Source organism: Ostrinia nubilalis, chromosome 30, assembly GCF_963855985.1.
Source record: "Ostrinia nubilalis chromosome 30, ilOstNubi1.1, whole genome shotgun sequence".
Taxonomy (NCBI): domain Eukaryota; kingdom Metazoa; phylum Arthropoda; class Insecta; order Lepidoptera; family Crambidae; genus Ostrinia; species Ostrinia nubilalis.
The window spans coordinates 3,163,882-3,178,864 of record NC_087117.1 but is presented as its reverse complement, the minus strand read 5'-3'; the positions used below and the strand labels follow the sequence as shown (position 1 = coordinate 3,178,864).

Sequence of the window (14,983 nt, the reverse complement as noted above, 5' to 3'; positions counted from 1 at the left end):
GTCGGGCTATATCAGTGACTTTAGTTCGTTTACGGATCTCCTCATTTCTGATTTGATCTCTTGTGACATGTCTCATATTTTAAATAAATGTACTACCATGTTTGAGCAATTAAAAAAAATAGGACTAAGTATCTCAGTTAGAAGAGCAGTCGCCCGGCAAGCGAAAGGTCGTGGGTTCGACTCCCGCCGTAGGCAGTTAAATTTTTCAAGTCGTTAATTTAAAAATTGATTTGATTTAATATATTTTTTACAGCAAAGTCGACCCGTGCGGAGACTGGGGGAATGCCATACAAATATGCTGCCCAGCGAAGTACCTAGCGGGGAAAATACCAGATGTAAGTCAAAGTCAAAGTGTTAAATTAGTTCCTCCTTTTTCTATTTTACAAAATGAATTACGAGGGGTGTTAAAAAAGTATGAGATTGGGATATTTCTAGAGATCACAAAAATCTGAAAAAAAAATGGGTAGGTAGCTTAATTCTTCACTAGAATCTGTTAAAAAATCATTTAAGTTCACCATTACGTTTTTAAGAATTACATGCACCTGAGCACCCGCGAATTAGATTTTAATTTTTTTTTTTGCGAAAAATGGTACAAATAAAAATATTTTTTTATTGTTCTCTATAAAAAAAATGACACTGTTCACAAAGACATCCTGTATAAACCTGGTAGGTTTAAATTTTACACATGATACTTTATTATGCCAATTTGTTACTTTACAGATTGAAGCAACTACCGTATTGACTAAAAGCAGGTCAATGGACGACGAGGAGGAAAGTAGGTATCACACTAATATTAGCTCCTTGGAAATTAGCGTTTTTTTCTTCAATATTCATTAGTATACAGTGTGTTGATTTCAACCTCGCCATATTTATTAAGGTGATATAAACGTAATTCACCAAAAAAAAAAAATATTAAAGATTTTCCGTGCGACATCAACTGTACTGTGTGTGGCTCGCAATAAATAAATAAATATCCTTGGACATTTTACACTGCGCTTCTAAAGCCTGGTCCGTGAGCACGTAGAATCCCGTCCAATGACCCCAAGCTGCCCATCCTTATCGCTCGCACGTAATTATGTTGCTGTCGCGCTCGCACACTCACTGCGGGCGCGCGTCGCACAGTCGCGGAGGGATGGGGGGATTCTACGTGCTCACGGACCAGGCTTTAGTCCCAAACCACAAGTACTATGGGTATTAGACAACGGATATAAACATACTTAAATAGTTTTTTTTGTAAATACATACATATTATACAAAGAAAACACCCAGTCCAATACAAACAAATATGTTCATGCACACAAATGTTTGTACTGTGCGGGAATCGAACCCGCAACCTCCGGTATAGTAGTCCGCTTCGAACCACTACACCAAACGGCCGACAATACTGCAATACGTTTACACTGGGGCAACATCGAGCTACGCGGATTGCTCGCTTATCATGTCGGATAGCGTACTGAAGGAAGCCACGTAAAAGTAGGTTGTAAATAGGTATTTTTCTTTGAGTTTGACTAACTAAAGTTAAAGTTCGTTTTAATTTTTTTCCGAAGTCAATTATTTTACTGATTCGTGATCAGAATAAGCTACTTAATGAACTCCCTAAATATGGCGAGGATTGAAATCAACACCCTGTATAATAGCTATGTTCATCACACTTTTTTATTTGAAAGATTTCAAGGACTTACTTTTACGTATGAATTATTTTTAACTAATTTAATTAGGCGTGGGTCACAGTCACGGCATATGCTGAGTGGGGTCCCATTGCGATGGGCATCGATGTGCGACAAGGTGGCACTGCTCAGTTTCTTCCATTATACAGGGTGTTACTTTGCATTCTTGCCATATTCACAGAGATAAAAGTAGCGAAGAATACCTATTATTTTAGATACAAGAGACTCATAAACTAAATTTTAGGACATTGTTTTTTTACTGATTTGTGTTCAGTGTCATTCATAAATATCTCCTCCTTACCTCTGTAAATATGGAAATAATGTAAAGTGTATGTTTTACGTGTTACCTCTGTTTTTTAATTTTTTTCTCTTTTGTCTTTTGTGATGTCCATTGCAATAAATGTTTCATTCTTTATTTATTTCAAAAGATAGCAGTTGTTTAACGGGGGCCGACAATGCAGGCAAATGTGTGCCTTTTCATCACTGTGAGGACTATGACGGCGCTGACCTTCTAGATAAAAGGTAAGTTATTAGGCAGACAGTCATAGTGCAATATGAGGGTTGTTGAAAAAGATTCAAGCCCGCCCGAACGGACGACGCCGCGAGCCGCCAGTCTGCTTGTGACCACGGCTGCAGCATCGCAGCCGAAACGTCAAGCCGTGAGTACATATTGGAACTCATTAATAAACGTCGCGTTACGAGTAAGACCCGTGTCTTACTATTTTAGATAGAGCTCGTTCCCATTTCAATCCAGTTTTAAAGGGGCGTAGCGTGAGTTTACGTCAAACGCATTCGATGTCGATGGATTGTACAGCGCCCTTAGCGGAAACATTCAAGAACTAAAACCTTCATATACAGGGTGGAAACGATAAGTGATCACTCGATTATTTTTACACAAGAATGGAACTATACAAGATATGGAAAATCTGGTTACTGATCTTGAAAGTGCTTCACGAGCTCTTACAAAACCGGTACTAATAATATGTTAGAGAATAAACTGGATCTATCTAAAAAATTCATTGTTTTAACATACAAGGATTTAGATACACCTTAATGTAAGGAATCTAAAATTTAGCTTTGAACGTCACCTCCCTGACCACCCTGTATTTAAAAAACATTCATTCATTAATTCTAGTTAATATTTCAGGACAATGCGTTACTGCCCTGCTTTGACAACTTGCTGCGAATTGGACAGGATTAATATGGAGTCTATTCCAACGAATGTTAAGAAGGAGGTATCAATTTACTTCATTACTTGCTCACGAAGTTACCAGTTTCTAGTCATGCCAATGTGTGAAGAAAGAGTTTTCGTATAAAGTCCGGTCGCCGAGCTGATAGAATTTCGTCCAATGACCCCAAGATACCCTTCCTTATCGCTCGCGCGTGATTATATTGCTGTCAAGAGTCGCGACTACTGTGCGACTGGCGGCCGCAGTGAGTGTGCGAGCGCGACAGCAACATAATTACGCGCCAGCGATAAGGAGGGGTAGCTTAGGGTCATTGTATGAAATTCTATCTGCTCGGCTACCGGACTTTTATAAATACCTTTTAACCTGTGACTAATTTCAGGGTTGTGGACTGGCGAACCCAGACGGACTGTGGCCAGCCTTTAAGACATCCTTTTTAGAAGCAAAATTCGGCGAATTCCCTTGGGTAGCTGCTGTTATGTATGTTTTGATGTTTTTGCTTATTATTATTAATTAGTAAGACGTATTCATTTAGCTTAGGCGCAGACCACCGATTTTTAGTTTGTCGATAGTCGGTCGGGCTATTAATCAGTATAGTAGACATGAATGAAAGTGCGCACATTACTGATTTGCTATCGGCCGATTCTTCATACAAATTAAATTCGGGCCCAACTATCAGCCAACTAAAAGTCGGTGGTCTACTCCTAGGCTTAATATGATAATAGGGTAGTGGCAATTGATATGCTTTTATGACCAGCCAACGCGCGACATTTCCATAGATTTTTTATGGCAATAGCGTGGCAATAGCGTTATCAATAGGTCTAGGATGTACGTCACGATAAACTTTTATCGAGATATTTTATCGATTTTACACGATAAGCCCATACGTTTGTCATCTTAAATCGTCGATAAGATTTTATCATGGCGCGCATCCTAGCCCGGCTGATCTAGTCTCCACTACAGAAGTACAGAAGAACGATCCTTACTATTTCTCTATTATAATAATTGGTCTCACAAGCTTAACATACACCCAGAGTGGAGGCGATCCTATTCTACTTCTCCGAAATTACACGATTCATCTCAAGTTCTTAAAACAATATCGTTTATTTCACCAACAAACAGGTATAAATCCACGAAGACGCGCCCCACAAATTTTTGGTCGAGGTCGCGCGGGGCTCGGGGAGTTTGATCCAAGCAAACCGAGCGTGTGTATTGTGCACTCATGGATAATTAGCGTGTACCGATAACACTCAAACATTAGCGGAAGAATGGTGGGGCGCGTCTTCGTGGATGGAACGATCTATACCAATAATCTGAGGCTGGAGCCTACCTAGTAAGTCTAAGGATACACCTGTCACAGGAGGCCCCATTGTCTTCTCATCATCAGTTTGTCTAGCAGACTGCGAACTGACCTAGCTCACTGTGACATTAGAATGTAAATCGCCTTTAAACCTGTCTGATCAACAGAAGGGCGCGCAATCCTGATCACGCATTGGTTCCCGCTGAAAACCAGCTTCTCGGCATGACGTTTGTGTCATGTCGCGATTTTTGCTGAGCGGGCACCTGTTCAGCATATTTTTATTTTAATCTAAATGTCGACCCTTGCTTTGTCCACCATTTTGTGCTGAATAAAGACTTTCATAATCTCATTTCTTATTTTATATCCACCAGGACTAAGACCTCCTCTTTCCCTGTGAATCGAAACATCACGGTGGGATCCCTGATACACCCCTCTATGGTGCTCACGGTAGCTCACTACGTGGACCGAGCTGTGGACGGTGACGTCAGAGTGAGGGTAGGAGAGTGGAACACCCTGGATGTAAACGAACCGCTTCCGCATGAAGAGGTGGCGGTGAAGAAGATTGTCATTCATCCAGACTTTATGAGAAGTAAGTTTGAGGAACAAGCGATTGGTGTGTGGCTGTGGTTGTGTATCAGTTTTATATGTAAGACGAGCGGCCGCCCGCGACTTCGTACGCGTGGATCCCGTTTCACCATCTTAAGGGTTGAATGTTGCAAAATCCCGTCTTAGTGAGCACCTACGTTCTAAAAGGAACCCCCTTGCAAATTTTGAGACTCCTAGCACTTGTAGTTTCTGAGATTTCGTGATGAGTGAGTCAGTGACATTTCGCTTTTATAGATTAGAAGATAGATTCATCCTGTCAATGGTGCTATAAAGTAGTAGTAGTACAGTTCGCGAGGCGAAAGATGAGCTTTGCATTTTTGTGAATGATCAGTGATCACCAAAAATCGTAAAAATGTTTGTATGAAAAAAAAAACAAAATTAATTATTTTGTTACCTAGTTACCTACTAAGAATTACACGTCACGCTACTACCAGTACAAGAGGTGAAGTGGACTTGCGTCTCAGATCGATCTGAGGCGCAATTCTGTCACAATATTTTTTAGTTACGAGTGATTTGTGCAAAACTGTTATTCTTTAAAAAAATCTTCGCAGAGAACTACCGGAACGACATCGCCCTGCTGATCCTTGAGCACCCAGTAAAGCTGGCTCCGCACGTCAGCCTGGTCTGTCTGCCGGAGCCGGGAGCGGTGCCGGCTCCGGACACCGACTGCGTTTCAAACGGCTGGGGCAAAGACGCGTTCGGGAAGAAGGGAGCCATCTCCAGCTACCTTAAGAAGGTACGTTAGTTTCAGCCCAACGACGTCCACTGTTGGACAAAGGTGGACAAAGGCATCAGTGGCAGTGGGCAGGGCATATTGTACGCAGAACTGACGGAATGGAGGCCGCTTACCGGAAAACGCAGCGTGGGACGTCCATCCACAAGGTGGATCGATGACCAGATAAAGGTAGCAGGAAGACGCTGGATGCAGGCCGCTACCAACCGTGCGATGTGGAAGTTATTGGGGGAGGCCTATGTTCAGCAGTGGACGTCCTATGGCTGAAATGATGATGATGATGCTGATCAACGGCTGGGGCAATGACGCGTTCGGGAAGAAGGGAGCCATCTCTATCTACCTAAGAAGGTACGTTCGTTTCAGCCCATCGACGTCCACTGTTAGACAAAGACATCAACGGCTGGGGCAAGGACGCGTTTGGAAAGAAGGGAGCCATTTCTAGCTACCTTAAAAGGGTTCATTATTTTCAACCACTATTGCACAAAGGCATATATTTTCTTAAGCTTCAAACCTCACCAACGCGTGCAGATCGCCATCGCGGGCGTGATCATAAGCCAATGACAGGTCGCGCGGACTGTCATGGGTCGCGCGACCTGTCATTGGCCTTTCATCGCACCGGCGATGGTGATCTGCACGCGTTGGTTTGGTGGGTTGGTGTGGAATTGCTAAAACCAAGTGGCAGTGGCGGGGCACATAGCTTGCAGAGCTGATTGCCGCTGGGGCAGAAAAGTTCTCGAATGGCGACCACGGGCCGGAAGACTTAGTGGGCTCCCACTAGGTGGACCGACGATCTGGTGAAGGTCACGAGAGATGCCTGGACGGGGTAAAAAGATTATGAGACATCCTTAAAGCTTCAACCACACCAACGCGTGCAGATCGCCATCGCCGGCGTGATCATAGATTTTTTCTTTTTAAATATTTGTCGATTTGTAAGTTCTAGGTACACTAAAACAGTATAATGCAAATAAAATTTGACTTTGACCCTTTCTTCCAGGTGCCCCTTCCGTGGGTGGAGCACGGCGATTGCCAGGACCGCCTCCGCACCACCCGGCTTGACTCCTTCTTCGAACTGCACGAAGGATTCGCTTGCGCGGGCGGCGACAAGCTCGACACATGCAGCCTGGATGGAGGAGGCCCTCTGGCTTGCCCGTCAGAGGTATTTACCCGCAAAGGGGCAGCCCTAGGGTTCAAGTTATACCCATAGGCTAAGAACTCACGGCGCGATTTTTACCCGCGCCCGCGGCGGTTGTGGAATTGCGGTTTTATTTCAAAACTCACGGGAGCGGTTATTCTAAGCTGCGGGCCCGCAGCCGCCGCGCGCTAAGTCACGAATTGCTGTCGCGACTGTGCGACGGGCGCCCGCAGTGAGTGTGCGAGCGCGACAGCAACATAATTACGCGCGAGCGATAAGGATGGGTAGCTTGGGGTCATTGGACAAAATTCTACGTGCTCACGGACCAGGCTTTAGTACAAAATGGGCGAAAACCGCCGAGATTGCGGTTACCGCGGGAAACGCACATAACCGCGCCCGCTGCGGGCGAAATCCGCGTCGTGAGTTGTGCATTAGTTTTTACATAAGTATCTGCATTCTACAGAAGCAACCGCCGCGGGCGCGGGTGAAAATCGCGCCATAAGTCATAAAGTTATTAGATGATATCAAATTTCTGACTTTACCATACCATTTATATGCCCATGTTAACATGGGCTAGTGTCGGCTCATATACCCATTTACCTAACACCCTGTAGATCGTTTCATCCACGAAGACGCGCCCCACCAATTTTTGGTCGAGGGAAGCGCGGGGTGCGAGGAGTTTGATCCGAGCAATCCGAGCGTCATTATTGTAGTATGCGTGTACACTCATGGATAATTTAGCGTGTACCGATAACACTCAAACATTAGCGGAAGAATGGTGGGGCGCGTGTTCGTGGATGAAACGATCTATATACCTAGTGGAATAGAGCAACAAAGAACTGAGCGAGCGATATGTCACTAGCAGCAACACTGTCAAACAGAACCGTTCTTTGCAACTATTTGGCAATTCAGAAGCACTTAGTGGCACGCTGAAAATTTGAACTCTTAGATATTTTCAGATTTTACGTGAGTGAAATCAAGGATGTTTATGAGAAATAGTGCTTCAGAAACGCAGTGACTGCTTCAGTGTTTGATATATTGTACAAAACAGTAAAATAATCCTGACACTAAGGGCTATATTTCACCGGGACACCATGGCGGCGCAACCAGTCGCCGGCTACCAACAAAATGTATACAGCTTTATAGAGAGTTACTCACCTGGTGTCCGTTTGGTTGCGCAAAGCTGTATGTTACATTTTGTTGGCAGCGGCGACTGGTTGCGCCGCCATGGTGTCCCGGTGAAATATAGCCCTTAATCAAAACACTTTTTTGCTCCGCCTTGGTGAAAACCAGGCCACAAAAAAACTAAAGCAACCCGCATTTATGTATTAATTTTCTTCCCCAGAGCGACCCAGGCAGATACATCCTGTACGGGGTGGTGTCCTGGGGCATAGACTGCCATATGCCCGGGATCCCCGGGGTCTACATGAATGTGGCACACTACCGAACCTGGATAGACCAGGTTATGGAAACTGAAGGAGTGTGAAATAAATAATGTAAACTGTTTTGGACCGTTTCATTTTTCCTGAATATTAAACTTTAAATTTGCACGGGCTATGCTCGGTGCTTCTTTACGAGATCGAATCAGAAATGAGGAGATCCGAACGAACCGTAAACGAACTAAAGTCGCTGACATAGCCCGACGGATTAGCAAGCTGAAGTGGCAATGGGCAGGGCACATAGTACGCAGAACTGACGGCCGATGGGGCAGCAAGGTTCTGGAATGGAGGCCGCGTACCGGAAAACGCAGCGTGGGACGTCCACCCACAAGGTGGACCGACGACGTCATAAAGGTAGCAGGGAAGCGCTGGGCGCAAGCCGCTACATTCGATCAACATGGAAAGCATTGGGGGAGGCCTAGTTCAGCAGTGGACGTCCTATGGCTGAAATGATGATGGTGGTCTGTGGTTGAAGATTCCTGGTGAAGTTATTTTCCTTTGACCTTTGAAGTATGTGACACTTTAATGGGAACGTGCACGACATTAGCGCCATCTGCCAACGGAACTTTATGGGGCATATGTCAAAAAATAAATAACAACAGCTTTCTTACTTTTATTGATTATAGTAAATAAAATATAATTTATAGCCTGACCAGGAACATAAAAACCCTGGCATAGAGGCGCGTCAATTGCATTTGATAGTGCAACACTGAGTACAGTCGTACCTGTGTTAAATTAATAGGCTAACTTTATGTATCAGGATTCAGGATTACGGGCTAATTTGATATTTTCATAAATTAACGAAAAATATTATTATAGGTAACCTGGTTTAAATAAATTAAATGAAACCATCAATCGAGCTAGTAGGATTTATTTTATTATTCATCAATAATCAAATTCAGAACTTGAATATTCAACTGCAATGTCTGCTCATGAACGCTTCAAACTCGGTACTTCTTTCCCAATTCCATAAAATTCAACACTTAGAAAGTGACAAAAAACTTTAAAATAGGTAGTTGAAACAAACCACAGCTAATTTTCACAGTGGACTGTACTATACGATAAACATGTCAGTCAATTTGACAACCTTTGTCGGAAACATTATTCAATGAAAAATTGTCCGAACCCTTGGTATTTCTCTTCGACAAATACTTTAACACATTGTGAACCACTTTTCTTTCACGGCTATAAAAAGATTTTAGCAATTTCATTCACAAAATTAATTGCGCACATTTAAAATAAAGTTTGTTTACACTTTGTCAGCAATAGACTGACATGCAAGGTGACATGTCAATGAAGTTTTCAGTTACTGTTGCCATTAAAAGAAATTAGTACCATTAGTTTTCCGCAACATGGCGAGGGTTTTTATGTTCCTGGTCAGGCTATAAAAGACAATAAGTGGTACGTTGAATGGAATTTGATAAAAACTATTTATGGAGAAATGGATGTCATTATAAAAACTGTTTTTGAGTGTGTAAAACACAATATGTTTCCAACCCCAAACTCAGCTAAAAGGAAAAAAATTGGTGCTAGCAGAGCATGTGAGGAATGTAGAAGAGCTGAGAACTAATGGCAATAATTATTTAATACGAGCCCCCATCATTCGTCAAACATCGGTGACCTCGACACCCTATAAAACAAGTTTAAACGTAAGTAATCTCCTAACCTAAAAATATGACTAAAGATTTAAATAAAGTTATATAAAAAAATAATATTCATTGCATTTATTACAGATCGATCATGCTAGGGTTGTCACAGGAGTAAAATGCAGCTGCGTTTATAACCAGAGCGGCAAGTGCAAACATGTTGCTTAGGGTGTCCCTTATATGGCCGAAAAAAAAATTTTTTTAGATATTGAAATGCATACCCCCTATTTCTTTTCGTACTACTCAGACATACTTAAATACAAAATTTCATCTTCCTACGTCAACATTAACCCGTGCCGACCGAGCTCTGAAGATTTTGAAAAATGCTGGTTTTACCCCTTTTATTAAGTAGCTAAATCAATTAAAATATTTAATTTTTATAAAATATTTATAAAAAGAAGATAACATTACAGATCAGACAATATATTTTACTTTTGAGGCACCCTTTTTTACATTCTGGATACAGATTTCCATGCTCCTGAATATTGGCCTGATTTTTGCTACACTGTGTGTAGCAAAAAAAGCTTTTGCTCTTCCTTTGCAGTGATCAAACCATGAAAATCTTGCATAAGCTTTATAGCTCTTTCAGCTGTATCATTCACTACTCTAAAGAAAGCACTTTTTTGCCTTTAAATAGGCAACATCTTTATCTCATATAGATATGTGTCTCAGGGGGAAATTATTATCAATTTTCAATCGAGAAAATAAATTTATACTCTTGACAGACACAAAACCACTCAATGGTTTTCCAGCAACAATAAATAAGGCAGTATTATTATCAATTCATTAAAAACAGGATAAAAAATTAGTACAAAGTCCTATTTACCATAGAAATAATCATACCTTCTTCAGATGGAATGTATCTCTTCCCAGAATCATACATACTCTCTCTTTGTACTTTTACTACAATATTGACGGTGTTTGTTCATTACCTTCATCATCAAAGAGTGATAAAATGGCAATTTCTTCTGATATGAAGTACCAAAGATGTTGACTAAACTTGCTCAGGGCTGCTTTGGAAATCAATTTGTCAAAACTCTCATATACCTCTTGGAAAGTGGATGTCAAGAGTTCCTTAAGGCTTTCCTCAGAGCTGGTAAGCTGGTCGTGATGTCCTTGCGTTTGTATAGAATCTTGCGTAGTAAGAGATGACGATAAACCTCCGAAACATTTTTGCTCTATTTTTTATTTATTTATTTATTTAATTTTCTTTGTCTTGCACTTTCTACTTTCTTAACTAACTTTTTGTCTACACCTTAACACTCTGGACGCCTTGGTTTTATTTGCTTTTTTTAAAATATTTTGTTTGTTTTTAAATCCTCCTCACCGCGGCGCTTATAAATCTTGAATTTTTTAAATATTTTTTCTTGCAATTCCCTTCAAGCATGGTGAAGATACACAAGTTTTTTGATACAGTTAGGCTCTGGTAGGATTTATAGCTTTTCCCAAAATATAATACACTCCCGAATGATGAGATTAGAGCTTTCAATAACGTTTAATTAACTTCGCAAAATATGTTAAAAAATACTGCAAAAACTTGACGATTAACGGTAACTTTGTGCCTATTATTTGATAAATTTACGTCCCCGACTAAGAAAATACTTTTTTTATTGCTTCTTAATTCGACAGCCATCTTCTAAATGTCAAACAATAGGTGTTAATCACGAGATTAATTGAGAACAAATGATAAACACCGCGAATACGCACCGCTACTGCCGCGCAACATGTTTCGATGCAAGTCGGCACGGGTTATCGTACTACAAATAAGGTAAAAATTTATTTCCGAGTGTTTTAGAGGCAAACAAACAAAACTAAGACCTATGCGTTACAAAGTTAAAACTTTGAAAAATAAGGGACACCCTAGTTGCTACTTTAATATGTTACATTAACAACAAAGTTAGTAATTCAAAAGCGAGCATGGAACAACAATGGGGAGAACCCAGTATTCGTTAATTTGTACCTTGTAATAATAAGTAATTGTATTGATACCAAAATAATTGTATTGATTTCCAGAAACGATCCTTTACTAGAAAATATATCTCCAATTTATGCTAACTTCTTATGTTTGGATGTGTTACAGTAATGATACTGATAAGAAAGTGTTAATTTAATATATTTTATAATGATAATAGTATAAGTTTTTAATCTTTGTAATATAAGTGCAGAACTTTATAAAATAAAAAACACTTTATGTTCTTCAAAAGTTTCATTTTATTTACCTCTTACAACAGTATTACTCTTGGAAAAGATTTGAGGCTGTAAATTAACTAAAACACAACAGACATGTACAATATCATCAATACAATTGAATAAATTAACACAATCACATTAAATCAAAACAACATTTACAATGACAAGTCAAGTTGTTTGCTTCCCTTGCCCGTTTTGTTACACATTTGTGCCGCGACGAGCGCAGCGATCGTTTTCTATACCCCTTCCACCCACTTCGCACGTTCCCAATAACATTATAAATGCAAAAGTAACTCTGTCTGTCTGTCTTGTTTTCACGCCTAAACCAGTGAAGCGATTTTGATGAAATTTGGCATAGAGATAGTTTGAGTCCCGGGAAAGGACATAGGACATTTGAAATAAGGACGCGCGCGATAAAGTTTTTCAGCGACAGACAAAATTCCACGGGGCGAAGCCACGGGTGGAAAGCTATTATTAAATAAAATTGAATGTCTGGAGCCATAAATGCATCAAAAATAATGTTTGTTTATGTATGTATGTTTTATTTTTAGGATTGTCAACACTTTATTGCCTAAATGGTAGCAAAAGTTTCATTAATTTTGGGACACCCTTTACTATAGATATAACTTCTACAAGACTGACTCGCTTTGGTAGGTTTTTATTTCGAAACTGCGAACTGCTTGAATAAAATTGTCACTTTTATTATTTTAATTAAACAGACCCTAATAACCTCTTACTTGCAATAATTGATAACTAAGTATAAACACGTCCACTCATACACTATCTCTAGGAAAATACGTCGAGTACAGTGACCACACAATGTAGAAATCGTCGGGACATTTAAATACCTACCTGAAATTGACGATGCTTTCTTCAATATTCGAGAATTTATTATATTAGTTATCTAATTTCTACCATATTTCGAATTAAGTGGACCGACGTCCTCATAAAGATAGGAGGAGAGCGCTGTATACAGGCCGCTAGCAACCGGGCGATGTGGCAATTATTGGGAGAGGCCTATGTTCAGCAGTGGACGTCCTGTTGCTGAAATGATGCTGAAGATGAACCAAATTTCGTCCGCTGCTGGACAAAGACCCATTTTTTACGAGATCACCGATCGCCTATGCTAAAAAAAACATACATACAGCCGAACATAGAACCTCCTTTTTTGAAGTTGGTTAATAAGTAGCATGGTGTTGTAACCCTAAGGGTGTCCCCATTGTGGTAAGTAAAGAAATGTTTTTCGACATGGAACAATTTAAAAAAAAAAGTAAGTTTTTATTAAAGTAGTAAGTAAAAGGTAGCAGGGAAGCGCTGGACGCAGGCCGCTACCAATCGATCAACGTAGAAAGCATTGGGGGAGGCCTATGTTCAGCAGTGGACGTCCTATGGCTGAAATGATGATGATGATGATGATGATGAAGTTTTTATTATTTTACAATATTTCTGATCGTGTGGACATCCTCTTGGTATCAATATGTCATCTTTAAAACGGCTTATGACCACATTTATTTAATACAAAACCATAAGTTATTTCCATTTATCCTCTACATAGAGATATTATTATTTACTTGTGTAATGTTATTTTAAAACATAATAGGCATTATACATGTAATTTATCTCTGTCCATAAAGGAAAAGCATTACTTAGTGAACTGTGCAAGCAATATGAAGCAATATGTGAGTTATTTTGTTTATTTAATTAAAACATTGTTAATAATTAATGTATGTTTAGCTGTATTAAGTCAATTTTGATATTGTATTGTCTGTGTTATATTCAGCAGTGGACGTCCTGTGGCTGAAATGATGATGAATGATGATGATTACAAAATATCAGCTATCAGCTAGCTAGGAGCACACAGCTGTTCCCGTCCGACGGTATGTCGAGCTATCGTGGCTACTAAAACATTACCTTCATCATCAAACCAGGGTCGTGGCCTTCCTCACCGTGGGCGTCGGCATATGCCGAGTGGGGTTCCATTTAGGGTTGCCAGGCGTCCGGCTTTAGCCGGACATGTTTGGCTTTTTACGGTCTTGTCCGGCCAAATGAAGCACAGAGTCCGGCTTTTTTGATTTTGAACCTGGCAACCCTAGTTCCATTGCGATGGGCATTGCTATGCGACAGGGTGGCACTGCTCAGTTCACTTTCTCTTCCATTGTATGTTTTATGTGTTACCTCTTTTTTTATTTACCTCTTGTCTTTTGTGATGTCCATTGCAATAAACGTTTCTTTCTTTCTTCTTTCTTCATCACCATCGGTTGTTCACCTCAGATACTGGTGCTCGCTCTAGCGGTGGGCTGCCAAGCCTTCTTCAAGCCAGGAGCTCAGGCTCCGATGGAAGATGAGCAGGTGGACGAGGATTACATATTCAGGGATGATGAAATCACTGAGATCGGTAAGTTTGAAGAGAGCACATCAGTCTAGGCTGTCTAGTGTATACAGGGTGGAATTTTGTAATGCCACCCGTATTCACAAACGATACTTGCTTAAGCGAAGCAGCAAATCGAAAGCACGGCGTTAAATAGAGCTCTGTGATTGGTTCGTGTGTCACCCTGTGCGTCCACGCGCACTGTGAGACCTCATAGTAACGTTTGTGAATACAGGCGTTAGTATTGTAGATAGATTTACTCAAAGAAAATATTCCTTCATTTCTTAAAAGAAAATGAACTGCATTCAAAGATTTCCGAAAATTCTCTCGCCACACCCGGGAATCGAATCGAATAAAATGTGTTAAAAATGACATCCTGTATTTTATTGCATCGATCGGTAGGGTATAAGGATGAAATCTCAATCTCTCTAACAAACTTGATAAACGAAATGAAAGGAAAGCAATGAAATCTTACATTATTTTAATTTTATTAGGTACCTACTTATGACAAACATTGGTATGGAAAGATGGTGATTTTTTTTTCGGAATTTTTTGAACGCAGTTCATAAGGGTGAAAAGGGGGGTGGGAAATAGTTTGAGACCCATGGAAAAATAGCAAATAGTTTTTACGTATATTTCAAAAGGAAAGATAGTAGTTATTTCTTTGATATACTGAAATTCACACGGGCGATAAGCCGTTGGCAAAAGAGATTTG

The 14,983-nt window shown here is 40.5% G+C and overlaps 1 protein-coding gene across 1 annotated transcript in view; it reads left to right on the top strand.

Annotated features, from left to right (window-relative positions):
- Positions 1-14,983, top strand: part of LOC135085865 (uncharacterized) — a 31,530-nt gene that overhangs the window by 11,402 nt on the left and 5,145 nt on the right. The window contains exons 13-24 of the mRNA XM_063980649.1: positions 254-335; positions 721-775; positions 2,096-2,189; positions 2,815-2,902; positions 3,237-3,334; positions 4,526-4,743; positions 5,312-5,496; positions 6,488-6,649; positions 7,971-8,105; positions 10,719-10,806; positions 13,431-13,579; positions 14,172-14,295. Of these exons, the coding sequence (XP_063836719.1) occupies positions 254-335; positions 721-775; positions 2,096-2,189; positions 2,815-2,902; positions 3,237-3,334; positions 4,526-4,743; positions 5,312-5,496; positions 6,488-6,649; positions 7,971-8,105; positions 10,719-10,806; positions 13,431-13,579; positions 14,172-14,295 (1,478 nt within the window). The remainder of the gene's footprint in view (positions 1-253; positions 336-720; positions 776-2,095; positions 2,190-2,814; positions 2,903-3,236; positions 3,335-4,525; positions 4,744-5,311; positions 5,497-6,487; positions 6,650-7,970; positions 8,106-10,718; positions 10,807-13,430; positions 13,580-14,171; positions 14,296-14,983) is intronic.